General features: G+C 48.4%; 1 protein-coding gene and 1 long non-coding RNA gene across 10 annotated transcripts in view; one reads left to right on the top strand and one right to left on the bottom strand.

Annotated features, from left to right (window-relative positions):
- The window catches only part of AAK1 (AP2 associated kinase 1), an 89,408-nt gene extending 88,596 nt beyond the window's left edge, over nt 1-812 (bottom strand). Inside the window, exons 1-2 of one of the 9 annotated variants that reach the window (XM_084499688.1) lie at nt 549-812; nt 97-429 (exon numbers count right to left, since the gene is read on the bottom strand). In XM_084499688.1, the coding sequence (XP_084355814.1) occupies nt 97-259 (163 nt within the window). In that variant the 5' untranslated portion in view covers nt 260-429; nt 549-812. The remainder of the gene's footprint in view (nt 1-96; nt 430-548) is intronic. The other 8 variants (XM_084499689.1, XM_084499690.1, XM_084499691.1 and 5 more) reach the window with 8 other exon arrangements.
- A 3,345-nt stretch (nt 813-4,157) lies between these two features.
- On the top strand, nt 4,158-7,561 carry LOC311424485. The gene is made up of 2 exons (XR_014686109.1): nt 4,158-4,232; nt 7,198-7,561. It is a non-coding gene; the product is annotated as an uncharacterized lncRNA (long non-coding RNA).
- The last annotated feature ends 4,754 nt before the right edge of the window (nt 7,562-12,315 follow it).

The following is a 12,315-nucleotide window of genomic DNA, read 5'->3' as shown; positions in this document are numbered from 1 at the left end:
TGCCAGGAAAGGCCGAAGCCTTCCCGGCTCTGCGAGGCAGAGAGGGAGGGCCGAGAGGCGCGGCAGGGCGCTCTGCAGAGGGCACCGGGCTCCTACCTTCGGCCAGCACCTCGTCCACCGTCACCTGGTGGCGGCCGATGCTGAACACCCTGCCGATGTACCCGCTGCCTGGGCCTCCGCTGCCGCCGCCGCCGCCGCTGGTGCCCGACCCGGGGCCAGAGCCGCCCTGCTCCCGACGCGAGTCGAAAAACTTCTTCATCTCTCGGGAGGCAGCAGCCGCCTGGGAAGGGGGGCGATGCTCTCCTCAGGGTCCCGCGCCCCCTCCTTATTTTTTTTATTTTTTTTATTTTTCGCTCCTGGAGCCCGGCCGCGGGGCTCCGGGGCCGCTGGCCTTGCGGGGCCGAGCGCCGTCCTCCGGAGGAGTCACACCTGCAAAACCAGGGGGTGGGGGTAAAGGGGGGGGGGGCGGGACACGGACGTTATCCCCACGGCCCGGCCCGGCGCCCCGCCGCCCCCGGCTGCCAGAGCCGCCCCCCCCCCCGCGGTACCTCTTTGCGGGCGGGGGGCGCCCCCATGCACCCCGCAGCGCCGGCCGGCCGGCCTGCCGCAGCCCAGCGGCTCCCCGCGGGGCGGCTCACGGCGGGGGCCGCCTGCCGGCAGGGCACGGGACCCGCATCGCTGCCTGGCGGAGCTCCCGGCGGCCACCGAGCCCGTCAGGGGCCGACCCCGCCGCAACCGCCCCCCGCCGGCCCCATCCGCGCAGGAAATGGGCCGTCACAGGAAGTCCCGGCCGCCGGCGGGAGCACCGCCCCCGCCAGCACAGCGGGCCCGGCCCGGCCCGGCCCGGCCCGGTACGGTACGGCCCGGCCCGGCCCGGCCCCGCCGCCCTCCCCCTCCCGCGCGGCCTCCACCGTCGTCCCCGTAGCGCGGCGGAGGACGAGGGGCCCTTCAGCTGGGGAGGGGGCAGCTGTAATGGCCGCGGCCCGCGCCGCCGCGCGGCATCTTGGGAGTCGTAGTTCCAGCGGGAGCCTCCTAGGCCCTCCCCGCCGCGGCGGGGACTACAACTCCCGACAGGCGCTGGCCGGGGGCGGGGTGTCATGGTTGGGTGGGTCCGTGAGGGAGCCGACAAGCGTGTGGTGGATCTGCCCGTTACTCACCACTATTTAGATTTATTTTCGAAATACTGCGCTTAAACTTGACATCTTAATGTCAGAATAACAAAAGCTTCCTGCTGGCACGTCTCCTAAAGCGCAACGCTGGTCTTCTTGCAGGCCGTGCTAGCACCTAATTGGCAAACCTTAAGTAGAATGTTAAAATAAAAAACATATCCCTAGTCCCAGACTGTAACCTGCCTGGGAACAAAGATTTTCTAAAGAAGGGAAATAAGAACGTAAGAAAAGGGATGCTTCATCTGTACACAAAAAAAGCTCAAAGCTTAGTTTTAAACTCAGGGGTTGATTTTTGTGAAGCCTGACCTGAAGCTGCTTCTGCACTTTGCCCATATCAGGTGTTTGCCCAGTCCCCCCTTTCCTCTCAGTCTGGAAATTTGACAGAAACCCTGCTCCTCGCAGGGCTGCTTTGTGGGTTCTGGGTTCCCTTCAGGACACAGTGTGCAAAACACCCTGCGTGCACCCAAAACTTGCTGGCTTTAGCTGGTCAACGTGCGTGCTTTAGGACTTGGATTTGGATTTAGTATTATATTACACCTTTCTCCCCCTTCCTGCTCCAGTACCTTGAACAGTTTACAAACTTGCAGCAAAATGTTCATAAGCAGCAAAGCAGCTGTTCTGAAGACCCCAAAACCTTGAGTGAGGCTTCAGAGAACAGCGAGTTTAGCTTGAATCATGTGAAGCTTTCTGTAAGCAGTTTGGATTCTTTCTCTTAGAAATCAAGAGAGATGCAGGTTTTGCAGCCTATGGCATCTGCAGCAGCCATCTCCTCTGCTTTTCATGTGTTAGCTAGAAAGGCCAGAGCTGGGATTTCAAACATCCAAGGGAAATATGAAAATAGAAAAAAATGGTTTTACCAGCCTGCAATGTGGAATACAAAAACCTGAGGAATGCGTGGCTGTGAAAAGAATGTTTTTGTGAAAGCAAGGCTCTCATTCCTCCTCTGTGACTGGGGCAAAAAGTGTGGGACAGAAAAGGAAACCAAAATACATTTGCATTTTCCTAATGACACTTATTTCCGGTATTATGGTAATAACTACAGCCATCCTGCTGACAAGCTCCTGTTCCAAGGGGATAGGCTAGGCAGGCGCTGGTTACTGCGGGAGGGCAAAAATGTTTACCCTGTATTTTGTCTTAAATAAGAGAGCTTAATGAAAACAACTGCGTAACTGAAAGACCCATGAGAATATGTTGGGAAGCAATATGCATGTGAGAATAATTACAGGCTTTGCACATTCCTTTTTCCTGCATTGCTACCTTGCATGAATGAGCAGACCTTTGGGCACAAGCCTCCAGAAGCAGTGACAAGACTGGATCTACATGTTCTAAATGGACCAAATTGTTTTCCCCACAGTGTATGAAGATATCTAAGATGCTATTATTGTGCAAGTGGCCATCAGAATAAGCAAGGAAATTTGCTGGTAATAGTACTTAGCATGCAGAGATGCACAGATCTAAAAATGCATCACCATACAGTTGCTTCTCTGCTGAGCCAACATGCCTCTTCATTGTGGTTAACTCTGCACCTCTCCTGTCACCTTTACTTTCAGGTGTTCTTGTATGTAATGCTCTACAAGCTGACTACAGACCCCAAAGGCTTCCTTAACTATTGTCATTCACCCATAGTTTGTAGGGTGCTGTCTAGTGCTTCTATCTATACACGATTCCCAGGTGTCATTTAAAAGATGCTCTAGGCCCACATGTTTGGAACTGCAATACTTTCAGCCAGTCAGCTAACACAAGTATGAAAACAGTCCTTTTTTATTTAATAGGCTTTAATCTTCATTAAACTATGTTCAGCTGTGATTTGAGGCTCTATGATGAGTTGCCAGTGGTCAATACAGAAGATTCACTTCCCCTTTCCTTCAGATGAAATATGATTTTTTTTTAATTACTCTAACCTGTGAAACATCCCCAGACATCTATTAAGATGGAAGTAAAATACCCAATGCAAAATGACTGCTATAATTAGTGATTTCTGGGAACTCTGCAGAACTAAAAATCCTCCTTCCCCCCCCCGCCCCGACATTTCTGAATAGCAAATGAGTCATTTCAAGATAAACCTACTGCCATGCAAAAAGCCTGCAGATGCACTCCTGACTATGGGGCCCTGATGTTCTTCTCACTGGCACACAAATCTTGCTGATCATTTGGGGAGCAAGAGTACAGCAGAAGGCTATCCTCAGCTGCAGATGCTGATAACATCCTTTACTCCAGAAACCACGAGGCTCAGCTGCACTGCTGCAATTCCAGTGACCTTCATAGGGATCAGAGAAAGCTGTGCTCAAAAGCTTTAAGTTGAAAAGCTAATCAGAAGCCAGCAGAGATGTGGTCTAGCACTTCTCCTGTGTATGCCTGGAGCTACTCCAGTGTCCTCATAGCTTTGCTTTACTGTTTGCAGAAAACAATTTCAGCTTAATACTGTCAATTCTAAAACCAAAATTTAGCTAAAATCCCATAACGTTGATTTAAAAATATTTGAGTCCTGATGATGTGGTCGGCAAAGTTATTTGCCTGCATATTGTCTCTCTGATCCCTGGTTCCCCTTATACTGCTAACAAAATACATTCAAATCCCCAGGAAGAAGCACGTTAATACTGCTGCTTCCTTTCTGATGAAACTTTCCAGGCAGCTCAGCATTTACTAAACAAAAACATACGTTTGAAAATGTTTAATGTGAGTAACCAAAAAGCTAGGAAACATCGACCTCTTCTGGATATCTCTAGAAATGACAACAAGGCAGGAAAGCATGCTCAGCTTTATGTGCTTAGTTATATACAACAATCCCCACCTGAGTTGTAAACCTCACTGAAATCTACATTATTTTGGTTTACAGCAGTGGCATATGACAAAAAGACAAGTAGCAATTTGGAAAAGGTAATGAGTTTTAATAATTTCACCTTTCTTCTTGCCTTAACACTTAAGTTATGGAGTCCTCCTATGTTATATGCTTGTCTAATGCCTCTGAGTGGCAATTTTGCTGCATACAGCAAAGCTCACAGCAAGAGGATTTTGGCAAACTCAGGTCTTCATGAAGAGAGGCAGAAAGAAAAGATTTACAAGGTAATGGCCTTTTTTTTTTTTTCTCTTCTAATCAATGCATAATAACTAAATTTTCCCATTCTATGACTTTTATCTTGATAGGGATGTTCCCTTAACCTCTCACATTTACTACAAAACCTTTCTGTTGAGATTCCCACCAGTTAAAAACTAACAGACCCGCTCTTCTATCAGTCTCTTTCTGTCTTTTTGTCTGTATTTTCTAAAATCCAAAGGCTTTCTTTAGTGGTCCACAAATACTGCCAGGACGACCAAGCATTAGATACCACTTTTATTTACCATCCCCAGGAAAAGGTCAACTCTCAAGAATCATCTAGATAGTTGGCTAAGTTCAGAATTCTCTAGAAGAACAAAAAAGGTGAGAAGGAAGACTTTGGAGATTACATTGAAACATTACCTCTTTGAGAATTATGTTTGTTTTTTTATGTTTCTGCTTACTCCTGCAAGATATATTCACCAAGGCTGGTGATAGTTATACTTCCTACCACTAGACATCAATATCTTTCACCACTGTTAATAGCAGTAATGGTTTATATAAAGTAGAAACACATGGAAATAATTAAACTAATTGACATCTGAAGGCTCATGCATGTTTGGTGCAATACTATACATAGTGTGGATTGATTCTGCTTACATCAATCAATATAGTTGACCACCAGGTCAAAAAAGAGCTATGTTTCTCAAGGAATATGACTTTGCACTACAAATAAATGCTATTGATTAGAACAGGTATAATTACATCAAGACAAAATTTGCAGATTAAGCTCTCACTGAAAAGGGATTTACCTGCTGGGTTTCAAGAGTCAGGGTCCTGAGTGTCCTCAGGCCTTCATTGCCCCAGCCAATCTGACCTGGCCCTCTACCCAGCACTATTTGCTCATCAACTGCGACCTCCATTTCAGCGTAGGCCTAGGAGGCTCATTCTTTTGAGGTGGTTGTGGGTAGTTATGGCTCTGGGTCTCTCTTTCAACTTTGCAGGGTGAGCTTTGGGATCATGTTTCAAGTAGGGCTGTCTCTCAGGATGTCTCACTAAGTTTCCTTGGTAGGTTTTGCTCTTGCTTTCTCTGATGATTACTGGGTGGCTGATGAAACTGGTTGCTGCTATTGTTGTGTAGGTGCTGAAGGACTGGGTCCTGTTTGTGTGCTTACCTATAGTGCAGCCATCATCTTTTATTCTACCTTGTTTTCTCTTGTGGAGCAGCTCTGGTCTTAAAAATTGTTCTTTCTCCACTCTAAGCATTGCATCAGCCAGCGAGTTTCTATCTTAATTCCCCAAAGGGAAATGTATGTTTTAGAAGTCCCCCTCAGCTGGGCAGCCTATGACAATCTTTTCTATGATCTGCTTCTTTTCCCTGGAGCCGGGGTATAGCCAAGTTACAAAGCAGCTAAGTAAGGTAAAGCCTTATGGGGCAGATATTATTTAAGGGGAATAAAAAAAAAAAAAAAAAAAGCTATTAATTTCTTCTTCAGGACAGTACGTATACTAATTGAAGTAAACATTCATTAAACCCATTAGATAAGACTTAGGTTTGATAATGCATTTAAGGCTGCTGGAAGCAATGGTTTATTAGTTTATAGCTTGGAGCTCTAGGGCCCTTCCCAGAGGCTGTCCCACAAATAAACTACAGCTCCCACACTGGCATTAAGGGTTTCCCTGACTGAATGTCTCTCCATGGAGCTCACAAACGTAAAAAGGCCTGTAACTTAAATGTTATCAGTTAGTCTTGATAGTGGGCATTTGTTCAAGGCAAAATACTTGTACCACCTGCAATGTGGATGCAATTATAGTGGTCTAGTATATCTTTGTATTTAATGTAACTAGGCTGTATCATAACAAGCAGTTTAATTTTGACTGAACTGTATCCATATGAGGTGATTTATTCTCAGCAAGTAATGGGAATGGCTTATCAAAGCCAGGCAGCCCTAGATGATGTGAAGACTCCTGCATGTCTTCTGTCACAGCCTGTACCTTCAACTCTACTGGGGAAGTTAAAACAGACTTGTTTTCCCCAGTTTCCAGCTAGAATGGTGGACAGTGAGAAAACAGGAGCAGCTAGAATGAAGAGCAAGATACTTCTTGCATGACTAAAAGGGGCTCTTTTGAAGGCTAAAGTGCCAGCCCACTAAGGCCTCATCATCTTCACAACTTGACTATAGAGGTGCTTGTCTGACTGCAGTCCACTCCTGGATGGCATTCATTTACAAAGACAGCTGATGAAGCTGTCAGACAACCAATGACGTAGGCCTGTTTGCCTTCCCTGCCATTTATAGCTTCAGTTAATAAAAGCGAAGAGTAGACTGGGATTATGGCCAAGTGCAACCTTAAATTTCTGTGCAAGAGAGCAGCAGAGTGTGGGGGTATTTCTTGAACAGTATCATCACAGCAGATGCTTTGAGACAACAATGTGGAAAGCATTGAATACTGTAACACCTGAGGAGGCACTGTTATGGTTGCCACTATGGTTGTGCATTGTGATAGCATTTGGGATCCTCTCTTGTGGGTCTGGGCCTTGTGGGCCTGCCTGCAGAGTCCTCAAACCACCCTGTCTGAAAAATCTTGTAAATGAAGCACACTTAAAACAGGAGGATTCCTGTCTTTTCCATATGGTTGCCCATTGAAGCATCCCCTTGTATTTTATTTTCTAAGGCATGTAGATCACTATGTCTAACTGGTCTTTTGTTTTAAATGCACTTTAGGTTAGAGGCATTATCTCAAAACAGTTCTGCTCCCCTGTTCCCTCTTGGCTATGTGTGACATGTATGTTTATGTACTCAGACAAGATCTATCCAGGGAACCAATAGAATATCCCAAGTTGGAAGGGACCCACAAGGACAATCAAGTCCAATTCCTGGGTCCCCAAAGGACCACCCCCCAAAAAAAAATAAATATATACATATATATATATATAAAAAAAAATCCGATTATGTGTCTGGGAGCAGTGTCCAAACATTTGTTGAACTCCAGCAGGTTCGGTGCTGTGACTGCTTCCCTAGGGTGCCTGCTCCAGTGCCCAACCAGCCTCCCAGTGAAGAACCTTTTCCTGATCTCCAGCGTCGACCTCTCCTGTAGCAGCTTGAAGCCATTCCCTCAGGTCCTATTGCTGATCACCAGAGAGAAGAGATCAGCAACTGCCTATCTGCTTCCCTCAGGAGGAAGTTGTAGACCTCACTGAGGTCTGCCCTCAGTCTCCTCCAGGCTGAACAGTTGAACTGATTTCAGCTGCTCCTCATATGCATACCCCTGGAGACCCTTTGCCAGGGTCCTAGGGAACCCAGGAGAAATTAGGGAATTGTACTAACATGAAAATGTAGTGATAAAAGATTGTACCAACTGTGGTGTGGAAAATCTTTCCATGTGCTAGCTTTGTGGGAAACCACCTCTTATCCAGACTGACGTGGTTCTGAAAGAAAACTCTGTCTCAAACTAGTGTCTGGATTGGCTTCTTGCACATTGGGTAACAAATCCAAAGTTTTCTCGGACAACTTGGCAGGCTGTAAATCTCTGGCACTGCCAGGATCAGGGTACACCTTTTAGCAGAGCTGTAGGACACCACATTTGTTCAGATTTCTTATCAGAAAGAGTCGTCAGGCCCTGGGATGGGTTTCCCAGGGAGCAGGTGGAGTCAGCATCCCAGGGTGTTCAAGGAAAGGATGGAGCTGGTGCTTAGGAACATGGTTTATTGGGTGACATTGGTAGTACAGTTATGACTAGACCGGACAAATGTGAAGGTCTCCTCCAACAATAAAGATTCTATGATACCTCCACCGTGTCCTCCTCCACCACTTCCTCCTCATCATCCACGGCCTTTTTCTTGTCCACTGCCTCCTCCTCATTCACTGCCTCCTCCTTGTCTACCGCATCCTCCTCGTCCCCCGCCTGCTAATCCTATTTCTCATTTTCCTCCTCCTTCTCCTCCTTCCCTGCCTCTTGCACCTCCAACACCTCCTCCACCTCCACTGCCTCTTCCTCCTTCTCCTTCTCCAGCCCCACCGACTATTCCTCCTCCACAGCCTCCTCCACCTCGGCAGAAACTTCCTGGCCAACTTCCTCTGCATGCTCCTTGCTAAGGCATGCTGGTAGCAATGATGGTGAGCCCAGAGATGTCAGGAGGAGTTGCCATGAACCAGGTGTGCCAAGGCGGCTTCTCTGGGAGGCTATGGTTGTGAGCGCTGCCCACCGCTCCTAATTCTAGTTCCATTTGTCACCCCACAGGACCATGGCACCGTGGCCCTGTAAGGTAGCAGCTGGCGGCTCCTATCATCTTGATGACGCTCTGTGATGCGCTGCTTGTTGCCTGGGTAGCGATTGTTAGCTCTTATGCAAATGGCTTGTCATCAGTCAGGGCTGTGGCTGCTCCTCCCTATAAAAGGGCCAAAGGGGGGCAGTGGGAGCCAGAGTGTTGGAGAGGGGAGATGGGAGAAGGTGGAAACAGAAAAGGAGGAGGAGGAGGCGGCATAGGTGGAAAAGGGGGAGTAAGAGGGGAAGGGGGGCAGTGGAGGAGGTAGCGGAGGAGGAGGTGGTGGAGAAGATTGAGGAGGTGGCGGCATTTCTGGAAAAGGAGACGGATGAGTAGGAAGTGGTGACAAAAGAGGAGGCGAGCAAGGGCTAGGCAGAGGGACACGATGGAAGTGGAAGAGGAGAAGAAGGTGGTGGAGAAATAGTAGAATCTTAGAGGAGGAACTGGTGGCAAAAAGAAAAAAAAGAGGAGGAGGTGGAGGAGGAGTAGGAGGTGGTAAAGGAGGAGACCAAAAAAAAAAAAACCAAAAAAAACGAGAAGGTGGCAGAGGAAGAAGTGGTAGAGGAGGAGGTGGAGGAGGAGGAAATGGAGGAGGAGGTGGAGGTGGTAGAGGAGGTAGAGGAGGAGGAGGAGGTAGAGGAGGAAAAAGAGGAAGAGTTGTAGGAGGAGGAGGAGGTGTAGGTTGTGTAGGTTGTGGAGGAGTTGGAAGAGAAGGTGGAATTTGAGGTGGAGGAGGAGGTGGAATACGAGGAGGAGGTGGAGGTTGTGGAGGAGTTGGAAGAGGAGGTGGAGGTGGGGGATGTGGAGGTGGAGGAGGCCAAAATAAAAAAAGACAAACACCTAAAAAGCACAGAAAAACAACACTAGAAATGAAAAAATCATCATTGTGACCATCAACTATCAGTCTCAGAGCAAGCTGAGAGGAAACACTCATTTAAATCATTCTGGACAGATGTGACGAGAGAGAGAGAATTTTCATGCAGAGAATCCGAAGGAAAAGAAAAACTCATAGGCATTGATAAAGAGTTGAATAAGAAAGGAATAGAAAATAATAAAAATAATACAATCAATTAAAAACACAGTAAATAAATTGTATTACTGTAAACAATTTTTTCCCAGCCTAATGATCTCCCATCACCACCATGACCACCCATCCAAGCAATTTCCCATCCCATCATTTCACACTCAAATGAATTCCCTCACCGCAGTTCTTTGTGGGCGCTCCATCCCCACCAGGCTTGCTTTGGAAGGCCCAGGAGAGTCTTGTGGGCACTGGCCTGGGGTCCCAGGCTGAGCCAGCTGCTGCCTGGCAATCAGGGAGGCTCGCTCCGTGTCTTGGCTTGGGGTTGCGTGGCCAGGCTGTAGGAGCGGGGGGCTGCAGGGGTGTCCTCTGTGAGGAGAATGCAGCAGCTGCCCCATGGGAGCTCAGGGCCGCTTCCAGGAGGCTCCTTCCAGGAGGGACCCACCCGCTGCTGCCCAGAACGCAGAGCAAAAGGCTGATGTTTGCGCCTGGGGGAGAGCCCATCTAAGAAAGGGAACAAAAGCTGCTGCCCAGCAGCGTCTGGCTCAGGGAGGAGTGAGAAAGCTCTGTGCAGCCCCCAAGGTCCGTGCAGCAGGAGGCAGGAGGTGCTCCAGGCTCACAGCAGCACTTCCCCTGCGGCCTGTGCAGAGAGAGGCCCCTGGTGGAGCAGGCTGTCCCCCTGCAGCCCATGGGTCCCCTGTGGAGCACATCTCCACGCTGCAGCCCCCCTGTGGCTGGAGGAGCCCATGTTGGAACATGTGGATCTGCCCTGGAGGAGGCTGCGGCCTGTGGACGAGGCCCCAGAGGAGCAGGCTCCAGGCTGGAGGCTGGCAGAAATAAGCCTTTTTTCCACTTCATCAAGATGTGTTTCTGTTGCCATGTTGACCCCAGTTCAGCATGGAGTCCATTTCTTTAGTGAGTGTCTGGAACTTTTACATGAAAAGTGCTTTTTATTCGATATCATTTGTGCAAAATGAAATTATGAAAAAAAAAATCCTTTAAATGCTCATGTTTTTACAGGCTTATTGGTATCTAAAACCGATCTTTTAATCTAACAGTTATTAAGCATCTATCAAATGATACCACATTTGTTCAGATTTCTTATCAGAAAGAGTCGTCAGGCCCTGGGATGGGTTTCCCAGGGAGCAGGTGGAGTCAGCATCCCAGGGTGTTCAAGGAAAGGATGGAGCTGGTGCTTAGGAACATGGTTTATTGGGTGACATTGGTAGTACAGTTATGACTAGACCGGACAAATGTGAAGGTCTCCTCCAACAATAAAGATTCTATGATACCTCCACCGTGTCCTCCTCCACCACTTCCTCCTCATCATCCACGGCCTTTTTCTTGTCCACTGCCTCCTCCTCATTCACTGCCTCCTCCTTGTCTACCGCATCCTCCTCGTCCCCCGCCTGCTAATCCTATTTCTCATTTTCCTCCTCCTTCTCCTCCTTCCCTGCCTCTTGCACCTCCAACACCTCCTCCACCTCCACTGCCTCTTCCTCCTTCTCCTTCTCCAGCCCCACCGACTATTCCTCCTCCACAGCCTCCTCCACCTCGGCAGAAACTTCCTGGCCAACTTCCTCTGCATGCTCCTTGCTAAGGCATGCTGGTAGCAATGATGGTGAGCCCAGAGATGTCAGGAGGAGTTGCCATGAACCAGGTGTGCCAAGGCGGCTTCTCTGGGAGGCTATGGTTGTGAGCGCTGCCCACCGCTCCTAATTCTAGTTCCATTTGTCACCCCACAGGACCATGGCACCGTGGCCCTGTAAGGTAGCAGCTGGCGGCTCCTATCATCTTGATGACGCTCTGTGATGCGCTGCTTGTTGCCTGGGTAGCGATTGTTAGCTCTTATGCAAATGGCTTGTCATCAATCAGGGCTGTGGCTGCTCCTCCCTATAAAAGGGCCAAAGGGGGGCAGTGGGAGCCAGAGTGTTGGAGAGGGGAGATGGGAGAAGGTGGAAACAGAAAAGGAGGAGGAGGAGGAGGCGTAGGTGGAAAAGGGGGAGTAAGAGGGGAAGGGGGGCAGTGGAGGAGGTGGCGGAGGAGAAGGTGGTGGAGGAGGAGGTGGTGGAGGAGGAGGTGGTGGAGAAGATTGAGGAGGTGGCGGCATTTCTGGAAAAGGAGACTGATGAGTAGGAAGTGGTGACAAAAGAGGAGGCGAGCAAGGGCTAGGCAGAGAGACATGATGGAAGTGGAAGAGGAGAAGAAGGTGGTGGAGAAATAGTAGAATCTTAGAGGAGGAACTGGTGGCAAAAAGAAAAAAAAAAGAGGAGGAGGTGGAGGAGGAGGAGGAGGAAATGGAGGTGGAGCTGGAGGTGGTGGTAGAGGAAGTGGAGGTGGAGGAGGAGGAAGAGGAAGAGTTGTAGGAGGAGGAGGTGGAGGTTGTGGAGGAGTTGGAAGAGAAGGTGGAAATTGAGGTGGTGGAGGTGGAGGTGGTGGAGGTGGAGGTGGAGGAGGCCAAAATAAAAAAAGACAAAAACAGCTAAAAAGCACAGAAAAACAACACTAGAAATGAAAAAATCATCATTGTGACCATCAACTATCAGTCTCAGAGCAAGCTGAGAGGAAACACTCATTTAAATCATTCTGGACAGATGTGACGAGAGAGAATTTTCATGCAGAGAATCCGAAGGAAAAGAAAAACTCATAGGCATTGATAAAGAGTTGAAAAAGAAAGGAATAGAAAATAATAAAAATAATACAATCAATTAAAAACACAGTAAATAAATTGTATTACTGTAAACAATTTTTTCCCAGCCTAATGATCTCCCATCACCACCATGACCACCCATCCAAGCAATTTCCCATCCCATCATTTCACACTCAA

The sequence above is a fragment of the Aythya ferina genome (genome assembly GCF_964211825.1).
Source record: "Aythya ferina genome assembly, chromosome: 27".
Taxonomy (NCBI): domain Eukaryota; kingdom Metazoa; phylum Chordata; class Aves; order Anseriformes; family Anatidae; genus Aythya; species Aythya ferina.
This window is presented reverse-complemented; position numbering and strand designations above follow the sequence as displayed.